Raw genomic sequence first — 20,167 nt, forward strand, 5'->3', positions numbered from 1 at the left:
CTCGTGACCGGCTGCCAACTGGATTGAACTCCATTCACCACAACTCTCTGGGCCCGGTCGTCCAGCCAGTTTTTGACCCAGCACAGAGTACACCTGTCTAAGCCATGAGCCGCCAGCTTCTCTAGGAGGATGCTGTGGGAGACAGTGTCAAAGGCTTTACTGAAGTCCAGGTAGACCACATCCACAGCCTTTCCCTCATCCACCTAGGCAGGTACCTGGTCATAGAAGGAGATCAGGTTGGTCAAGCAGGACCTGCCTCTCATGAACCTGTGCTGACTGGTGTAGTAGTCTCATTCTAAGAATCAGATGTTCAGATGTATTCCAAACAGCTGTGTGAATATTTCCGAGATGCTGTGTTTCTTGTATTATTCTGTTCTGCACAATATCCAGAAGCATTAGCTTCATGAAAAAGTAGATGCAGCAGGTATGGCAAAAGGAGATGGAAATGATAAATGAAATACTGACCATTCTAATGCAGCTCATTTTTTTCTGCTCCAAACAACATAAGTAACACACAACGAGTTCTGCGGATATCTTTCCAATAGCTGAGAAACTTTTACAACAGGATCAAGTCTGTTCTACTGCTAGAAAGACCGAAAACTGTCTAGGGCATTGGACATTTTCAATACAGCAATTGATTTTTCAGTTTGGCAGCTGCTGGTGTTTCGCAGTACATTTTTTTAAGTACAGTTTAGATCTACCAAAATTCATTGCTACCCGTGATGAATCTTTGTAGTAACATTAATCCAAAAAGTTAAAAAAGCCACAGCTACCAATTGCTGCCTTGGAGACCTCTGCTATTACAGGTGATCTTTCGTGTAGGATAGCTTCCTGTGGGAAGAGTTGTTGTCAGTACTTCAAGCATGAATGATGTCCTCTTATGATTCCCATACAATATTGAGGAAAAATAAATTTATTCTTTATTTCTAATGACAGTAGTTGCCAAGAGTCCCCACAAAGGATGTTCTCTATGCACTGCAGGAGACTTGTGTGAAGAATTTAAAACTATTAATTTCTGCATTCAAACTCCAGAACAATATCATTAATATTCTAACTAAAACCCCATTTAAACTGCAGCACGACCTTTGTTTTGAAATTATGAAAATGCAATTTCACGATCCTGAGCCAAATGAAAATCCAGAAGTCCAAGTAAATGCACTTGACACCTCTGTGTCTATTGGTTTCAGAAATGGCGTGTTGCTCATGAATCAGCAGCAAGGGATCAGTCCAGCTGGAGCGGAGGGGAAGACCCTATACAGGAATCCTTTGAGAGTGATCTCAAAGTCCAAGGGCTTTTATTCAACAGGACATTTCAGAGCTATCATACTTGTAAAACACAGGGCTTTTAGGAAGCACAGTATCAGCACTATATACTGGTTGGTTATACTTATATCATGTAATACTTACATTTATTTATCTGGAACCTAATTTGCAACAATGCACGAGCCCCAGAGCAGAACATTTGCAGCCCAGTGACTGCAGATTTCATTTCAAACAGGATAATTTTCAAAATTATTTCTCATTTATGTCTTCATTTCTCAATCCAACGCCAACTAAACGAGTAACATAAGCGTGTTGGAAATGACAGTCAGTGATCTTCTCTATTAGCAGCTTCATTCCACTGCAGACCTTGCAGTATCATGACTTAGTGTGCACAGTAACCACAAATACAGCACAGCTTCCCAAGTAAGTAAAGCAGTTAAAATGTCAACTTTGAAACTTGTTATCAAGCTAAAAAGAATCCTTTTCAGCAATATCTATACAGAATTGGTGACATTAGGAAAAGAAAACCATTCACAGTCATGCTCTGCATGAATATCTGAACAGCTCTTTGCAGATGCAGTCACCTTTGCTACAACACAACTCCTCTCTCAAACTGGTGGGATGACTTCAAAAACATTCTTAAATATCACGGTTCAATAAAACATTGCAACCAGCGTGAGGCTTTTGAAAAGGCTATCATGTGTATCTCCCATAGTGTGACTACAGTGAAGAGTCGCTGGACAACTGAGAAAGACCAGTTAGCTTCAAAGCAGCTGCACCCTGGCTTGCCTCCCCAGCACCTCCAGAGCCGATGGATCACAGTCCTGGCTGCCCTCTGTCTCACTGAACCGCCAGGTGACAGGGCATGGTATCAGTAAGGCAGAGTCAGAAGCACCCCGTTCTCACTAACACTTTGGAAATTGCAATGTACAAAGATAAACCTCCTTATTTATTCTCTTCATATTTTATAGAACTGACAGGAACAAATAACCTCCAGAAAGACTAAAGACCCCGCTGCGTATCTGCTGAACCATGGTTGACCCTGAGAGCTAAATCAAGGTCATTGCTATCTGTTTCCTTGGGAAAACGTGTTGATGCTGGATAAAATGATCACATTTAAAATGTAAAAAGATAGCAACAAGAGAGGAATGAAATAAGACAGCCTTTCTATAGTCCACAGGAACATGACAAACCTGCATACTTACAGGATTCCCAAATCCACTCCCTAAAATAATGAAGTCAGTTTAAGAAGCGGGGAAAAGCAGTGTAGTGATCTGACAAAGCAAGATAAAAGTAGAAAATATTGACATAAGAGGTAGCTGAGGAGTATATGGGAAAGAAAAGACTACATAGAATTATACAAAATTTAGTTTCTCCCCAGAACAGTCCTGCTACTCCCAGTGCCAACAAGCCCTGGGCTGCACCAAACAGAAGAACTGACCACGGGGAAATGGACCACTATGGCAAACTGCAAGGATAAAGCTGTACCTCCTCCCAACTACTCATCTTCAGATAATCCATGAGATTTCCATGGCCAGTCTTGAGACAGAGAGGCCAGAAAACAAATGCTGTACAGCAGGTAGAAAACTACCAGTGATCTCACTCATGTTGGGCTTTCCAAGGTCAGGTCATTCTTTGCAAGACTACACAAACCAGGTCAGGAAAAAAGAGAAACAAACAAGTAACCAACCAAACCTGTATCCTCCATTGCTCCATGGAGATACAACTCAGCTCTTAGGGGAACAATTAAGAAAAGACAGCACCAGTGTCAAAAAAGCCTCACGTACAGCTGTGAAATTAGAACCTTCCTTGTTTATTAGACAAAGTAATTTGTGACTGAATTAAGCTGCTTTACTGAGTCAGTGAAGGGAAGTGTTTATAATGTATGCTGAACATCCCACGAGCCTGCTGAGACCCTATGTGGCTGAGAAAGAAACAGGTGAACAGAGTACAGTGAAATGTGTCTTTCATAATAGAGAAAACATACGCTTGCTCTTTAAAATAGTAAGAGTGACTCAATTCAACCTTAATTTTCCAACGCTGGAGATAACTTTGGGATAAATACCAGCAGTGTGTGGTTTTCATCCATTTGTCTTTTAAGAAAAGTTTCCATCTAAAGGAAAGAAGATTAAATGGTATAAATGCACACAGAAGTGCTGTAGTGGTTTTACACTAATAGTAACTCCTCATTTTTCTGGGAGCATATTACTACTTTGGCCAAAAGTAAAGAGTCCAGTGCCTCTTGGAGGTCCTTCAAAACATCTTACCATGACTAACCAGAGCAAACAGAGTGACAGCAGTTGCATTTTATTAGGTCCTGAACCTGACTAATATAAGCTATCACCAACTTGTCAGCTTTGTGACCAGAAGCTGAGACACATTTCCTTTAAGGAGGAAGTGTATGCTAGGTGTTTCCAAAATTGTTTTATTTAACAGCTAAAATAAATGGACATGTATTTGATGACATCTGAACATATGATCGCATCCTGAACAGACCTCAGGATGTTCTGAAGAAAACTGAAGATGAAGTATCAGTGATAGAAGAGGTGCAAGACACAGCATACAGTGAACCTATTAAATAGTTTAATACCAAAATAGCTGCTAAATTAATAGAAAGATAAATAGCAGGAAACTTCCAAAACCAGAATGGCAAATGAGACACCACTCCCGGTAAACAACCCATTCTTCCTGTGTCCCAGTCTTATTTCCCACAGGGATATGAACTCACAATCTTCATCACAGAGATGCCTGTTTCCCCAAATATAACATTTCTATGAAGTTGCTGTGTGTTTCAGCAACTATTTACTTCCTCTAAGATTAACAATCTCAATAATCAAGTGATACAGGTGAACTCTAATACAGAAACAATGTCAAAAACCAGTCACCACACCATGAAGTGACAAGTTCTTTTTCTGTATTTCAAAGGAAGGTCCTCTGACTTTAGGCTCTAAAATTGTTGACTATAAGCAATCCAAAATGGCATTTACAAATGCTATACTACTCTCCCAGGGCTGTAACACCTGCATGTATCGCTGTTGCTATTTTATTCCAAGAAGAGGCAAAGAACATGCCAGCTCAGCTATGTAGCAGAATGAAACACCTTCACTCACAAAAAAGCATTAGGAAGCCAGGTTCTCTCTAAGTGTGCATAGAAACTGTAGGCCACTAACAGAGCATCTCCTGCTGTCACACAGTAATTGGCTAGCTCAGCAGTTAGTGCACACACGAGGGTAAGCACTTCATTTTCTGCTTTTGAAACATCCTATCGTCTCAAGAAAGAGGAACTTTCATAACAGCAGAAGTGGAGCTCTACCTGTTGGGTTTTTTCTTCCTCCATACTACACTGCTATTTTTCTAGCTGCCTTCCATACATTTATGTCACTTGAGTAGGTTTTTGGAGTCAAATTTACACTTCAATATGGCTTTCCTGTTGTTTTGCAATCTATCTGCACCACTAGCAGTTGCAATTACACAGCAGACAGTTCTGTTGTAGGAGATGACTCCTTAGGAAGGGAGATGCAGAACTGACACTCAATCAGCTGCATGCATACAGACACTTGTTGCGTTTAGCATTTATTAAACACAGCCACAGCATCCTCATATCATCAGCCTTACTTCAACACTAACTTTGAAAAGACCAAGTCAAAAGTTACTTGTTTATCCAGGCAGATGGTCCTTTTCCTAGTAGGATACCTACATGCAACTTCAGGTTCCCAAGTCTATATTGAGACTTCACAAGACTCTTACTGCAGGGAATTCATGCTCTTTTGTGAGTTTGTAATTCTCATGGGCAATTAAAAGAAGGAAACTGAATGTGAAAAGTTACCATAGGTCACCTGGAAGCTTCGCTTCCAGATGTTTGTAAAGGTTTTTCATTCTACAGCATTATACAGATACTGCTTAGCACCAAGGATGGTGCTTACTTAGCAAGCAAGTAACAAGCCAGTCCTGAATTCCTCACTCTGTTTCTTTATCACCGAAGCTAATGCTAATTTTTCCATTTAATGGGAGCACAATCAGACCATTAACTCTTAATGAGCCAAGCCACCATTGATTTAATTGCAAATATTACTGAAGAAAACAAAAATGTTATCTTGTTCCTATGTTAGCGATAAGCAAAACAGTCAGTTTAATGTCACTGGAACTTAATGTCTTGTTGGCATCAATACTGGTGTGGTGCTCTGCAAGGAATTGTTTTGTAGACATGCAAATGAAACAAATGGTAGTGCTGAAAAATCTCAGCTGCAGTCAGAAACGGGGAAGAATTTGCATATACATGATCAGAGTGGAAATATAATTGGTTAGTTATCTTTTATGCTTCAAATCTTAGTGATTTATAAAGATACAAAGAATGCTGTAGTGTATTTATTACCAGGGTAAAGGAACATGCTTCTGGCCATGCAGGTTATTATGCCAACTCCTAGGATGACCTAGGACCATATCATATTTTCATAATCATACTTCACAGTGATAATGGTATTTGAGACCAAATACCTCTGTGTAAGAGTCAATGTCATTACATCACAGATCAACTTGGACATAGGTCTTCTAAGCCACTAACTAGCGCTATCTCATCATGCATTATCTATGAAGGTAAAAATCTTTCCAACACTCTAGGGTTCTGGTACCACCCACACAAGCATGTTAGCTTTGTATTAGATAATTTCTTACCATTGTCTTTAGTCTGGGTTACTGTTAGGCTAATAAAAATGTAAATATAGAACTTGTAAGATTTACATTTAAGATCACCTACTCTAAGCATTTATGTTCTATATCTTGTATGCATATATCTAAATACCACATGGAACAAAACAAAATCACCTTTTTCACCACTTAATTTAAAAACAAGAACCATGCAAATGAGTTAAAAAAGTAAAACTAAAAGCAAACCCCACACTGTGGTTTCATACATATAAATTACAGGAAAAGTCTGAAAGAGGCAATTAAAAAAAAAAAAATCAAAGTAAACATTTACTCCGGTGAGAGTCGGTGGGGGTTTTTAAAGAAATACAAAGCTATTTTAATTACTGTTAGGCTAATAAAAATGTAAATATAGAACTTGTAAGATTTACATTTAAGATCACCTACTCTAAGCATTTATGTTCTATATCTTGTATGCATATATCTAAATACCACATGGAACAAAACAAAATCACCTTTTTCACCACTTAATTTAAAAACAAGAACCATGCAAATGAGTTAAAAAAGTAAAACTAAAAGCAAACCCCACACTGTGGTTTCATACATATAAATTACAGGAAAAGTCTGAAAGAGGCAATTAAAAAAAAAAAAATCAAAGTAAACATTTACTCCGGTGAGAGTCGGTGGGTGTTCTAAAAGAAATACAAAGCTATTTTAATTTGGGCTTCATTTCAGATGAAGCACTGAAGAACTTAGCTGAAAGGACTGGCTTCAGTCCATACTGCCAAAACGTAGCGAGGCTTGACCTAACATCTTTTTCAGAAGCTTGAAAACTAAGATGGGGTCACATCTAGCATTTGCCATTTTGCCAAGAATGGGGGCAATAAGGAGTGGACGGGAAGGTGAATGCTTTGCATTAAAGGATTTTGTGGGCCACTCACTCTTTAGCCCCAAATCATTTAAATCTGCCGTGGAAAGCAACAAGTAACAGAGTTGGCAGCGAGTAATGAAAGAAAGCTTCACCTTCTCTTTGAAAGTTGGTGTCTCAGTCTGTTTCCTCACATAGAAGAATATTCATCACCAAATCTGGCCTTGAAAATTGTAATATTTGAGGTAGAAAGTGAACTCAACCTACATTTACATCGATCCCCTCTTCTCATAAAGTATCAGAAATGACAGAGGTGACTTCAAATCCTAATTACGATGACCTATTACACCCCTTCAGTGCATTAGCCACCATGCTGGGAAGGAGGACAGAGCATCCTGCACCACCGAGTCTGGAGGAGATGGGAGTTCAGCCTGGAGCAGAGTGTGCTCCTGATGGCAGGGCATGTCCTGAAACACAAACTGCTAGAGGGCACTGGGGTGGAGTGACAAACCCATCAATCTCCCGACATCTGCTTTGTACTCATTACCTAGAAAGTTAACAGTTGATTTGTGTAAAATTTAAAGTTCTGGTTTGGAAGAACAGAGACAAACATACATTTCACTTCAATGAGAGACTCTTTGGGAAGCAGAAAGTCTCATCCCACTATTACACCACTTGGTAATATAAATAAGATAGCTACAATCAAAAGCGTTGTTAGAGAGGACTTTAAGAAGAAGCAAAAATTTGTAAGGAACATTTAAGAAAGAAACCAAGACCAAGGAAAAAATTTCATCTTTGAGATGCTTTGACATTGAAATGTCATTAATTACTTCACTAGTTACAGACAATGACAGCAAAACCCCTAATAAAATTAAACCTTGCAGCTCAGTGATATTCATTTACTTATTTTGATGCAAAGGAGAGAAAAAAAAAAAAAAGGCTGAAGGCACACAGGAGCTGGGGAAGGGAGGAATGTCTAATATGATAATTAAATACTAATAACTCTAAGGTAAAAATTTTACTGAAGTCTGTTGGTCTCTTGCGCATACACGTTATGACACAATTTGTAGGTGATGCAATGGTTTGGCTGAGTATCTGGAAGGCTGTGAGCTATTCCTCTACATGTGGTCCATTTGTGAGTAAGAAAGCAACTGCCTTGCCTTCTCTACTCTCTTACCAAAGACTTAATTCTCTTCACTTCACTGTAACTCTTGAAAGGGGCACATATTTCCTTGATGTTGCAAATGGTTATAAGATGCACCAATCACACAGCTGCACCCTGCAGTTAAAAATCACCTCCTGACTGAAGAAGGCAGACACCAATGGTAGAAGCTGCAATCTAAGTGTCCTGCAGACACCACTAAGACAAAAACTTATTTAAAACATATAGGTTGATAAGTTCTGTTGCAACAGAGCAAACTTTGAAGACAAAGCTTTATGTCAGGCATTTTTTCCCTGTGAATTGAGATTTTTTGAAAATACTGTTCAAAAGTAACATTTTTTTATTGTATTTATGTCTTAACAGCATACATCTGTCACTGGAAAAAGACAAACCCCAAGAGAACAGTTTGATAAGAGACACAGCTTTCAGTGACAAGAAAGTTTTTAAATCTCCAGCAACATACTCAGCAATTATAGCATGGCAAAAGAATTGATATATCCTATCACGTGCAGTTGTTACTACAAAGACTTACAGGTCGCTTTATCAAGTGCAGAAATTTCTTTTATCTAGATCAGCCATTAACTGCAGTCATGGACAGTAACAAAGACAAGCTTGACACGGCATTTTAGAGAGAGCTATGATTGCTCCAAATGACAGCTTTATTGGCTTTCATGTGCTTCTGTATGGAAGTGAAAATCAAAGCTGAAACTCCAGGCCTCTTTCCCCTTGCAAGATGCTCTAGCCAGGCAAATGTAAAACATTAATGCAGTTAGTTACTACCATTCTAAAAATAAATTAACGTCAGCATGTGTGCCACTGACAGTATCACACTTTCAGAACTAAATCAAACAAGAGTTGCTAAGTCTGCTAACCAATTACTGCTTGTTAAGCTTGGGCACATCTTCCCAAAAAGCCAGATAAGCTTGTCAGCTCTGCAAAGCCACCAAAGACCTAATGACATTCTTTGCAAGAATGGTGGTTTGCCAGAGTATCCTGGTTAGATCTTCTGCGGGTGGTTTGGTGGGCACAAGGAAACAGCCATCCACCCTTCTGCTGATACTGCACTCATGTAGTAATATTGCTTTACGCAGCAAATAGGGAAGGTGACAGTAGAAGACAAAGTAGCAATGATTCATGTGCTGTGAGCATTATGAGAAAGGTGTTTTCAGAAAGAATCCAAAAGGTGAAATTCACCTCTAGGCAAAGGGCCAGCACAAAGCAAAGGACCTCAAAACTAGCTCAAAGCGGTGCTTAAGTAATTGACGGGCTGCATGCCAGTCTTGTAGGTAAAGATTAATTTCACCCTCAAACTAAGGAAGGAACATTTAAGAGAGCCAAATGTGAACAAAAAACCCATCAGGTCAGCAACATATGCAGCAAAGCAAAGGAACGGCAGGTTGCAAGGAGACTAGGTCAAGTCAGGAGGGAAGGGCAATAATATAGAAGTTAGAGTATTTTGTTGCCTGGCAATTCAAGAGCCAACAAAGAAACTATGAAAGAGGCAATGCATTGGGCATAGTGTTTTAGGAAGAGCCTTTTATACAATTGAGTTGGTTCGCTTTGCTAAAGGGAGTACCTTGTGAGAGTGAAAGTCATAAGACCAACTAATAAGGAGCACTTCCCACTCAAGATGGCAAAAACAGCTTTCTCAAATCAGGGATCTTAACTATCTAGAAATGGACAAACCAACCAACCTTGAATGCTTCTGTTCATTTGAAAAGCACCAAAATGCAGTTTCCCTTTTAAAAATATATTCTTATTACATTTGGATGTTTGAAAGACATACTGTATCAAAACGTCTTATCCAGCTATCCAAAGTTATGTATTAACTAAGCATTAGCTTAGGTTTTAAAAGTAAAAGTATTTCCAATGTGGTGCTATGCTGGTGGCATATTCTGTTCTTCAAAACAGGAACGTCTGTAGTATTTACTCTTTCTCACCGTCTCCCAGTAAGGCAGCACATGTTGCTGTGATGGAACTGCACCCCTCGGGACTGCCGTTGCACCTGGGCTCACTCACCATGCTTAGCAGTCTTCCGGGCTAGGTATCTTAGGGATAGTCTTAAGCAGACCTTGTTATCTGAAAAGATGCAGATCTCTACTGTAGCATTAGCACAGCAAAACACCACTGGCTATGAAATGAACTTTCTCTCCTGGCAAACCAGCTTTTTGAAGGACAGATCTTGCTATCAAATCTGTAAGAGAATTTATTATGCTTAACTTTTTTCACTAGCTTCCTAAGGAAGCAATTAAGCATTTCTTTGCAATTATTCCATTAAGAAAACCAAGACAAATGAAAAAGGATTATCCACTTTGGTACTGTAGCAAAGATCTGAAAGAAGTACCTCCCTCCAGATTTTGGGGTCTGGATTTTATTCCTTGCAAACCCAGATTTCCCCCCTAAGTGGACCCAGCAAAATCTTTGGTGTTTGATGAACATTAAAAAGCCTGTACTTTCTTTTAGTTACACAATGTTACTAGGAAGATGGTATAAATATAAATACAATCACAATCATAATTTTGTTAGTTTACATACATTCCCATGTGAAAGACCTGAGTATACGAAGCAGAACACTGGAATAATGACTATAGCATAAAATGTTGCAAAAGTCATTTACAGCACTGTGTAAAAATGAGTAATTAAAAATACATACCCAATTACATAATGAACAAGTTCTCTTTGTAAAAATTAAACATGTTGGAAGTTAAGATTACAGCAAAATCACACAACCGATCCTTGTTAAGCGAGCAATGGTATACCTTGTTTAAACAACCATGCTATGTCAGCCAGCCCTCCTCAAACTGCAGTGATATGCTGAATTGGGAGGAAGACATCTTGCACTTTGCATGTCAACTCAGCCTTTAGAAACAGCTCACAATGGCTTGTAATGAAGCATGCATTTACTGTATTCTTCTTAGTCTTTAGAAATGCTGGTATTCAGAGTTTTTCCTAGAACAGACAGTTTCTTTGTGCTGAGACAGATTTGCTTTATTAATCATAGGTATGCTTTCTAGTAGTGATTTTGTGATACTTGCTAATGGTGATTTTTGTGGTATTTGTGGTAATCTATAATAAAGTAGAGAAATTCAGAGGATAAAGCCTCCATGTCCTTGTGTATTACAGAATCCTGTGAACCCAAGGTCACGATCTCTACACACCCGCAGGCCGAGTAACCTTTTAGGTTGTGACAACTGCTTATTAAAACTGTTCTCGTATTTAATACCACAGGCATGTACAGAATCAAAGGCAGAAAACAGAGTATCAGATCATGACCATACAGCATGTTAACGGATGAAGTACATAGAAAGTATACGTGTTCAAGGAGGCACGGAGAGATTGCACACTACATGCTGCTCTGGTCCGTCTGGAGGACTGGGGCACACGCTTCCTCTGGGGCCGCCTACTGCTAAATAGCTGAGAACAGCTCTGATGTCCCTTCTCCGCACAGGCACATCATCAGTCCTGCTGGCACCAAGCTGACTGGCACCTGGGACAGCCTCAAGAATTACAATCATAAAAATGATGGGGATTTTTTTTAAACAGCTACTTTTACTTACAAAGCACCAGAAGCATTTAGGATACATTTTCTTCTGTCAAATTTTTGTCCAACACGAAGAAGGTAAGATTACATGCACGCACTGAGACCACACATTCCCCTAATTTCACCTCTCAGAATTACACATACAGCCCAACTTGCACAAAAGCTCTGAGAACTAGTCACATTGCAAAAATAATTTGCACCATAAATCCATATTACTGCCTATAGCAGGGTTAATAGACCTATACCAGGGCGTTTAGAAGCTACCAATACCCTTCTCTGCTTAAATCACCAGAAACACAGCATTGATGGGAAACTCCATAGAAACTTCTTTCCACAGTATATCAGACAAAGAACGGGCAAAAAATAGCATTTTATAAAACACTAATGGATTTTGTTTGTTAATAAAAAGCAATCTCTGCCAGAGGCATTTAAACAAGGATGATGCAGAAATTGAGATGAATACTTTGGTAAGCCTTACTGCCAGCTTAATGTCTATAATGAAAAGTACTAAAGTGAACTAGGCATGTTGCTATACCAATTTTTTTTTTTACCTCCATTAAATATTGATAAGAACTTATATTCCTTACCAATGCCAGTAGCAACTCATTTTATGAATGCAAATTAAATTTTAATTTTTATTCTTCGTGAACATAAGTTTTATGCCTGTGCTTTATATTATACCTATAAGAGACTTCAAACAAATCCGTGATGTGTTATGAAAGTGTAATAATATAAGTGCCTACCTTTTTCAGGAACCGCACTCCATAGGTAAATATATATAGGTAAAAGGTAAATCTCCACCTGCAAAAGGTACAAGACATTAACTCTAGGATACCAGGTTTACATACTTACAGTTCAATACATGATTTCTTACAGCCCTGCCAAACCACCACACCCTGGTCGTGTTAACAGAAGTTGAAGCAAAATTTTGGTCTGGTTTTCTACAACTTTTGTTATCCAGTATTGTGCTCATCTGCCTGTTTTTCCCAGCCTCCCATTAGCCCTCTGAAAATACTGGCTAATTTCACCTAAACATGACAGGAAAAACACAAATTTTCAAGGCTAATTAAGTTTTTAAAAGTTTCATGAAAACTAGCAGGACTGTGGAGGACAGAGGACAATTCACACGCCTACTGCAGGGAAGCTCACTTGTTATTAGACACCAGGCCAATAATAATAAGAAATTTTATTAAGCCTTTAACAGGTGACTTTAGAGTGCTGCACATCAAATACAGTCTTTAGTAATGAAAAGCATCATCCACAGTAAGCTGGAATTTCACTTAGCAGGTTCCAGCACTTCACTCTTAGTTTTAGGGAGTGCATTTGCATCGGATAGATATGCCGGATACAGATATATATCTACAATTTATGTCCACTTCCAAAGAGTTTCATTGATAAAGATGATTCTACATTTTCCCAAGTACACATGAAATAATTGCTGGGCTTCTAGTTTTTCTTTTCAGATAGAGGCAAACTAGAAGCTAGGATCAAGATGCCATGGAAAATAAGAGAGAAACCAGCAGGAGATTTAATACGAAATCATCCTCTCCTCTACGTCTTTCTCCCTTCCCCAGTAAAACAAGACATACAGAGTATCTTCCTATCTTTTGGACCCATTACTGGATTAGGAAAGAAGAGTCAAGGGAAGTATAAGGAAATAAAATCAAAACCTCATGCAGTGTAAATTCTTAGACGAATTCCTGGTTTGTTTTTTTTCCAAGGGTTGGAGTGACTACACAAACATGCTTGACATAAACACCAGTGAGGTACTATTCACAACGTTTAAACCAGGATGAGACTTGGTTTCCTTAGTGTGAGGCAATACTGCAGCATGAATCATCTTCAATTACATATGTTACAGCACTTAAAACTTTCTCTCCACTGGCAAAACTATTAGTTTATGGTTAATTGGCATTAAAGCAGGTTCAGACATTACTGGAATAGTTTCAAAACTGAAAATGCTCCTATGTAAAAGAAGGTTGATCCAAACCTTCCTCTTCAAAGCTACTTTTACAAGTATTTAGAAAGAAAGTTGTGTCATACATAAATAACCCTCCGACAAGTTGAGTACAGGAGAGTGTAAGAACATCAATGAGATTTAAAGTGTGATACTTCAGCTGAACAGAAACTCTCTCTTATCCTGTAGTCTCCACAGTACTGCAGAGATTAATTTATTCAATTGATATGATACAAATACCAATCCCTTCAAGGGTTCAGTCACACTAGCAACACGTCTCGCAGCTTTCATGCTGGCAGTTTTCTCACGATACTGCAAAAATAGAGCACTCGGAAGCAAAACGTTAGTTGTGCTGATAGAAACCTTCAGATCACACACATGGAAGAAACAGCAAGGACAGCAATATGAAGGAAGGTTTTATTTGGGCAACAATTTTCTCATTAGGCTGGTCCTATGGCTAGGAAACCTGCCATTTAACTTCAAGGTTACATACCTCATCTAGTGAAAGTTTGAAGGCTGTCACTGAAAATAAAAATATTAGGAGAGAAAAACTGTCTAACCTAATCTCACTGCTGAGCACTCCAAGTGCCCTTCTTTCACTCCTAAGTGTGAGCAGTTATGATAAATTCCTCACAAAGAGTTTTCTTGTTTTAAAAATCCCCTCAATATCACCTTTATTCCACATTTCTCCAAGAAAAATTCATAACATATTTGAGGACATTTGTAGCTTGCTGTTGGGAAATGCAATATTCCATAGAGGAGTTCAAAGGCAGCCTAAAGTATTTGAAATATTTGAATGGTTAAGTTTTAGATGGTGGGTCTCAGGGATTTTCCAGTCTGCACGGATGTCTGAAAGACTCTGGTTGCAGCATTGCATTCCTGAAACAAGCAGATTCAGAAACACCGATTTCCCTGTCTAACCTCCCACCCACCCCCGCAAAACGCTACTGCTACTGCTGTAGATCTGCGCTAAAGCCATGGATTGCCCTGTAGGAGAATTCCTGGAGCTCTGGAAATACCTCAGAGCCAAGAGCCACCAGGTACTATTTGGGTCAGCCAAAGACAATCTACTTGCTCCAACTATTTGAATGCTACAAAGGTGATATATGCATACAAGTATATGATAATGTATGCTATTGGTCTTCTTTCCTCTTTTTCCCTAACCTGCCAAACAAGTCTACTTGGATTGAGCATCAGAAGATAAAGCAAGGCTCAGAACTGGGTGACAGACAAAGCTGGTCAAAGTGCTAACTTCTTAAAAAAATAAGTAATACTGGTAGAAAAAAATTGCTCATTCCTGCTAAACATCTACAAAAGCTATTCAACAAACTTCAGGCTTGGTCAAACTGCAATAAAGAAAAATTCAAAACAAAGCAAAGTCAGAATTGGCCCCCAGCATGTTTATCATCATGAATCAGCTAACTCTGGTGATAGCAGAGCTACAAAGGACTTTCCACTGCTCTGTACCAGGCAGCTAGCTGCCTTTTCTGTGGGCTTCAAAGGGAAATTCTGCCAGCTCAATACCCCAATTGGAATCTCAATCCCATACAAAGAAGTCCAAGGAGCTTCCCACGTTGTTTTACCACTACTTGTAGATGGTTTATTGCTGCAATTAACAGCAAAACATCCACTGGCAGAGATCAAATAGATGAATGGAAGAAGGTTTGGAAGAAAACTAATTTTAAGCTATTAAAGTATTTATTATTATTATACAGTAAGTGAATATATCTGGTCTAACTAGCTAAGTAACTATGTTCAACATTTTAGTAAATGTTGCACATCAACTGCTAACACCAATGACCTTAACAACTGGAGATATTTCATTTGTAACTGTCTTTTTAAAAATAGATGAATGGAAGAAGGTTTGGAAGAAAACTAATTTTAAGCTATTAAAGTATTTATTATTATTATACAGTAAGTGAATATATCTGGTCTAACTAGCTAAGTAACTATGTTCAACATTTTAGTAAATGTTGCACATCAACTGCTAACACCAATGACCTTAACAACTGGAGATATTTCATTTGTAACTGTCTTTTTAATTAAAAAAAAAAGACAAAGATGTAACTAGATGCTTGTTACCTACAAATTAACATATATTGAGATCTATAAAATCCACATTAAACTAAATCAACAGTTAAGACCATTTACAGAATGAGTGACATTTATGATGCATTACAGTCAGAAGAAATATACATACAACAAATGGTCAAAATTAAGGGAAGTTGTTCCCATCAGCTTCAGCTGCAGAGTAAAAAAAGGCAAGGAGTCTATCTGTAGCTGTCAGCTACATGCTATCAGAAATTTAGTGATAGATACATCAATAATCCTTTGCACAAGGTCACACATAGATCACTATACCTCTGAACACACAGGGAATTGAATTAGCACTCAGTTCTCTGCCCAGTTTCCTACCTTGCTGCAGGGCGCCAGTAACCTAAAACCCTGTTGATGCTTTATTGGCATATAAGCAGTCCTCACTCCCCCTCAGCTGCCCCTTTTACTCAGTGGCCTAGCAGTAAGAACGTCTGCCAGGCTTTGGAAAACCTAGGTACAATTATCTCCTCTGTCACACACCTCTCACACTCCTGAAGGGTTTGTTAGCCACAAAGTCGTCATGTGTAGGCCCATCTCTTCTTGTGAAGCTGTTTTATGTAGCAGAAAACACTCCATGACTTGGGACGAAGGACAGGGAGGAAAGGGAAAGGAACTAGGTTGTGAAGCTGCATTATTAACTCAAAATCATACAGACAAGGCCAGAACGTATGAGATAAATGTTTCATGCAATGCAGATTTGTCCAGCAAGATTCCTCCAAAGGTGAGCATTCAATTCAATTCTCTTACAACAAGTACTCTAATGAAATCCATCATTCACAATCTACAGTATATACTACTTTATCCCTCTATTTGGGTCTCACTGCAGCCCACTGATGAAGAGATGCAAGTGGAGGGAAACAGTTCCAAGTAGGAATCACGTCCACTCACAGTATAGTCCAGTGTCCAAACCACCTTAGTATTTTGGGAACTTTGGCAAAATGTTCTTTCTCTCTGCACAGGACATGATAGAAGAGGATATCTTTCTTAAGCGTGAGGTTATCAAGTCTGACTCCCAACTGAATTCACAAAGCGGTAGCTGATTAAGAGAGGTCTTTAATTTGTCCTAGGTAATACTCCCAACTCTCACGGTTGGAAAAAGCCCTTAGCCTGAGCACAGACTGAATAGTCACAGACCCCAGGGAAGGGAAGATGTCTGGCCAGTAGCATAAACCCTCTTTAGTAGCCTTTCTGATATCCTGCTCAAGGTCCTTCTTAAGCATCAGCAGTTCATGCTGAACGTCCCCAGGTCACTGGGGACAGTTGTCGTTTGGGTCACAGCTGGTTGTCTGCAACAGGCAAAGTAACAAACTCTTCTAAAGCAGCAGTAGCAGAGCCCAACAGCCCTTTCCCCCCAGCAATAATCGCTGCCCTATTAAAGCAATACAATGGAGGCCACTAGGTGAAGCACCCTATTGTGGGCGACCACCACATCAGTTCACATTTAACTGAAAGATGATGACAGTTGAAGATGCTCTGTTTTGTGAGAATTTGCTCTGGCCCTCAGACTTGAAACACTCCTCCAGTCAGTTGTATAGAGACACAAAATTTGAATGACCCACATACACACAAAGCGTGCTGCTTGAAAGACTTTTTAGGTTAATTTAATGATGAAAGCACGCAAGGAACAAGTGTTCTGGAAGACTCGATCTGTCTGCTCGCAACAGGGTTTATGAGGTTCACTTTAGTCCTGCACTAACATGCCTACAAGACTTCCGGATTGAACCAGGCTTGCATTTGGTCTGCTAGAGCTCAGAATGAGGGAGATCAAACCTGTTTACACATGGCCCTTCTGGCAAGTCCTTCAGGTTGTGCTGGTACTTACCAGGCCAGTGTTTCAAGTATGGATGTGACACACTGCAGCGAAGAGTCAAGCTAAAAAGTGACTCTTCAGTAACAAAAAGAGAAGTTCTTTTCTAATGTAGTCTTAAAATGAACGCTCTAGAGCCCCTCAAGAGTGCAGCAACAGATCTGACTGCTCTTGTTCAACACGCAAGTGCATTCCTGATCCAGAGCACAGTTTCTTAACCTCTCAACCCTTTTAACTTCAAGCTGCTAATGAAATTTTAAAGATGCTTCAGCATGACACAGAACTCTAAGAAGATGGAAAAGTTGGAGAGCCTCTGCCAACTAATCTGGTATACCCTGTCATGCTCAATTCAGCGAAAACTAAGTGCACACTTGAGCAAGCACTTCACTGATTTCATGCATATGTCTAAGCAGGTTCCCTTCATCACACGGATGAATTTTGTCCTTAAAATTTCCCTCCAAATTTCTGGTCTGAAATGTGAAATTAAACTTCAGCTAATAAAAACAAATTGTTCAAGCAATGTTCAAGCAAAGCGCCCCCCTACCCTATATACACGCACATATTTTGCAGAGCCCACCACATGGGGTTCGTGCTCTGTGTCAGAAAGACACTGTCCTCCCCATGGACCTGCTGTCCAGCAGAGCGAGCTCAGCATGGCCACTCTCCCAGGAAAAGGGCCACTTCTCCCAGAATAAGGCTGAAGAGGCACAAGGCCTCTCTGCTCCTGCAGTTTTCCCTTTCTTTGTTTCTTTTGCAGGAAGACCGGCTGGCTGGGCTGTGAACACAGGCACTCCTGCAGAGCCCCCAGCTTTGCAGCACGCCCCCAGTAGCGCACAGCCCTGCACACCCCTTACAGCTCCAATGCCAAACCAGTGCCTGCTGCCCAGCAATGGTGTGCAAGGATCCGAAGTTATCCAACTGACTTTTGACAAGCAAACATGAAATATAATAAATGCACAATGTTAAAAACATAACAGCCATTTTGCTTCCAGAATTGTAGCTGTTATTTACAGAGATGCTTTTGCCACAGATTTGCTACAGTCAGGGCCACAAACAGCAATGAATGCCACTTCAAAACAGTTAATGTTAAAAAAACCCCCACATTTAGCAACTAGCCATGGGCTTACCACATTGCCTGCAGTCGAAGAAACTGGCTTTCTGGCTCTGAAAACTATTTTCAGAGAAACTGTAGACTCCTGAAGTTTTTCCCATGGAAATTCACTTCAGTAAGATTTCAGATTTGCTGTTCTCAGTCACCTGCTGCTCAACTCCTGGCAGTGGCTGACAGACCTCTGGGCTCAGGCTTTGGGCTGAAAGCCAAACCAAGCCTAATGCAAACTCCACAGGTGCAGGCCTTGGTTCTGGAGAAGACGAAAAGACTTGAACTGCCGTCACGCAGCTTGTTCTCCATTTTAATCCCCACCATCTGACTGAACTGGGCGAGCATGTAGCTGGGCTATCGCAATTGTTAGCTGAGACTGATAACTATTTTTGCTGCAATGATTTCCTGCGGCTGTTAAGAGTATGTTCACTGTGAGACTACTCAAAAGAGCATTTGTGAGGCTGAGTTTAAACAATTCTGAATGTTTATTTCTTTTAAATAGGAAGCATTGCTAAGTTCCCCACATTCCCACTGTGACTTAAAGCAGTCTGTGTTTTATCCTCACATCGCATTTTTCTGCTCGCCCAAACACAGTACCAGAGCCTTCAACTTTCTGATTCACTCAAGGGGACTTAATCCAATGATGTTGCTCCTGACATAGCCAGAGATATGCATTCCTTCTAGAAGGTTACATCTAAGGAAAGATATTTAGAGGATGATCCCAAAACCAATGGACTCTGAACTTTTGGATCAACTTCTTAATATTTGTGACATTGTCTACTGACCTATTATAGCTCCCATTTTAGGTTTAAAAAAACCCCAAACCCCAAAACCAAACACCAACAAACAAACAGCAACCCTTCTCCCCTAAAACAACAAAAATCCCCACAAAGATAATTTTTTAGGCAATAAACCATGTAAATATACAAGACAGAGCACAGAAAAATAACGTTTAATCCATCCAAAACCTAGGAGTACTACTAGCACCTCAAACATTTAATGGTCTCACAAATTCAAACTTAAGACCTTTTGTATTGTATCACAAGTGTTGATCTTACAGTATTAAGACTTCAATCTTACAGTAGTTAAGGTATCACAAGGTTGATCTTACAGTATTAAGACTTCAATCTTACAGTAGTTAAGTTGCACAAAACCGTGCTTTTATATCAGGCACATGACAATTCAGGTGTTACTGTGTTTCACTCTGAGCAATCTTTTTGGATGTTTTGCATTCCCTGATCAAAGCCTAACACACACAAGCAGTGAGCAGTGCCATCCCACAGGACTGTTTGGGAATTGTGGTGGATGACTATTCATACTTCACAGCCTGCGCCACTACCTAGAAGAGTAAAGCAACAAATTGCCACCTTCTTTTGAGACATCAGTGTTACCATAAGTTATTCGGTATCATCAGCTTTTTAAGGAATTTAGAAAATCAGAGTTCCAACTGTTTTCCAGGCAGAACTCAAAATAAGACAGGGTGAAGGTAATTTGATAACCCAGGTGGCACACTCTCAGCATTCGGCCTGGTACGCGTGGACGTATGTTTTCACTTGCATATTTTCAGAGAGATCTCCTAAAGAATTTCTACTCTAAGTTCCAATCTCACAATCTCCCTCACCTAATAAAGCTCTTTTAAAATAAACTAAGAGCTTTATTAAATCTGTATGTGCTTAGATCATGACAGACCTATACACTGAAAACCCAAATATAGAGCAGATCAGAAACA

The 20,167-nt window shown here is 39.6% G+C and overlaps 1 protein-coding gene across 1 annotated transcript in view; it reads right to left on the bottom strand.

Annotated features, from left to right (window-relative positions):
- The window catches only part of CERS6 (ceramide synthase 6), a 110,893-nt gene that overhangs the window by 52,663 nt on the left and 38,063 nt on the right, over positions 1-20,167 (bottom strand). The window contains exon 4 of the mRNA XM_009274999.1: positions 12,219-12,276. Within this exon, the coding sequence (XP_009273274.1) occupies positions 12,219-12,276 (58 nt within the window). The remainder of the gene's footprint in view (positions 1-12,218; positions 12,277-20,167) is intronic.

This window comes from Aptenodytes forsteri, unplaced genomic scaffold, assembly GCF_000699145.1.
Source record: "Aptenodytes forsteri isolate BGI_AS27 unplaced genomic scaffold, ASM69914v1 Scaffold255, whole genome shotgun sequence".
Lineage (NCBI taxonomy): Eukaryota > Metazoa > Chordata > Aves > Sphenisciformes > Spheniscidae > Aptenodytes > Aptenodytes forsteri.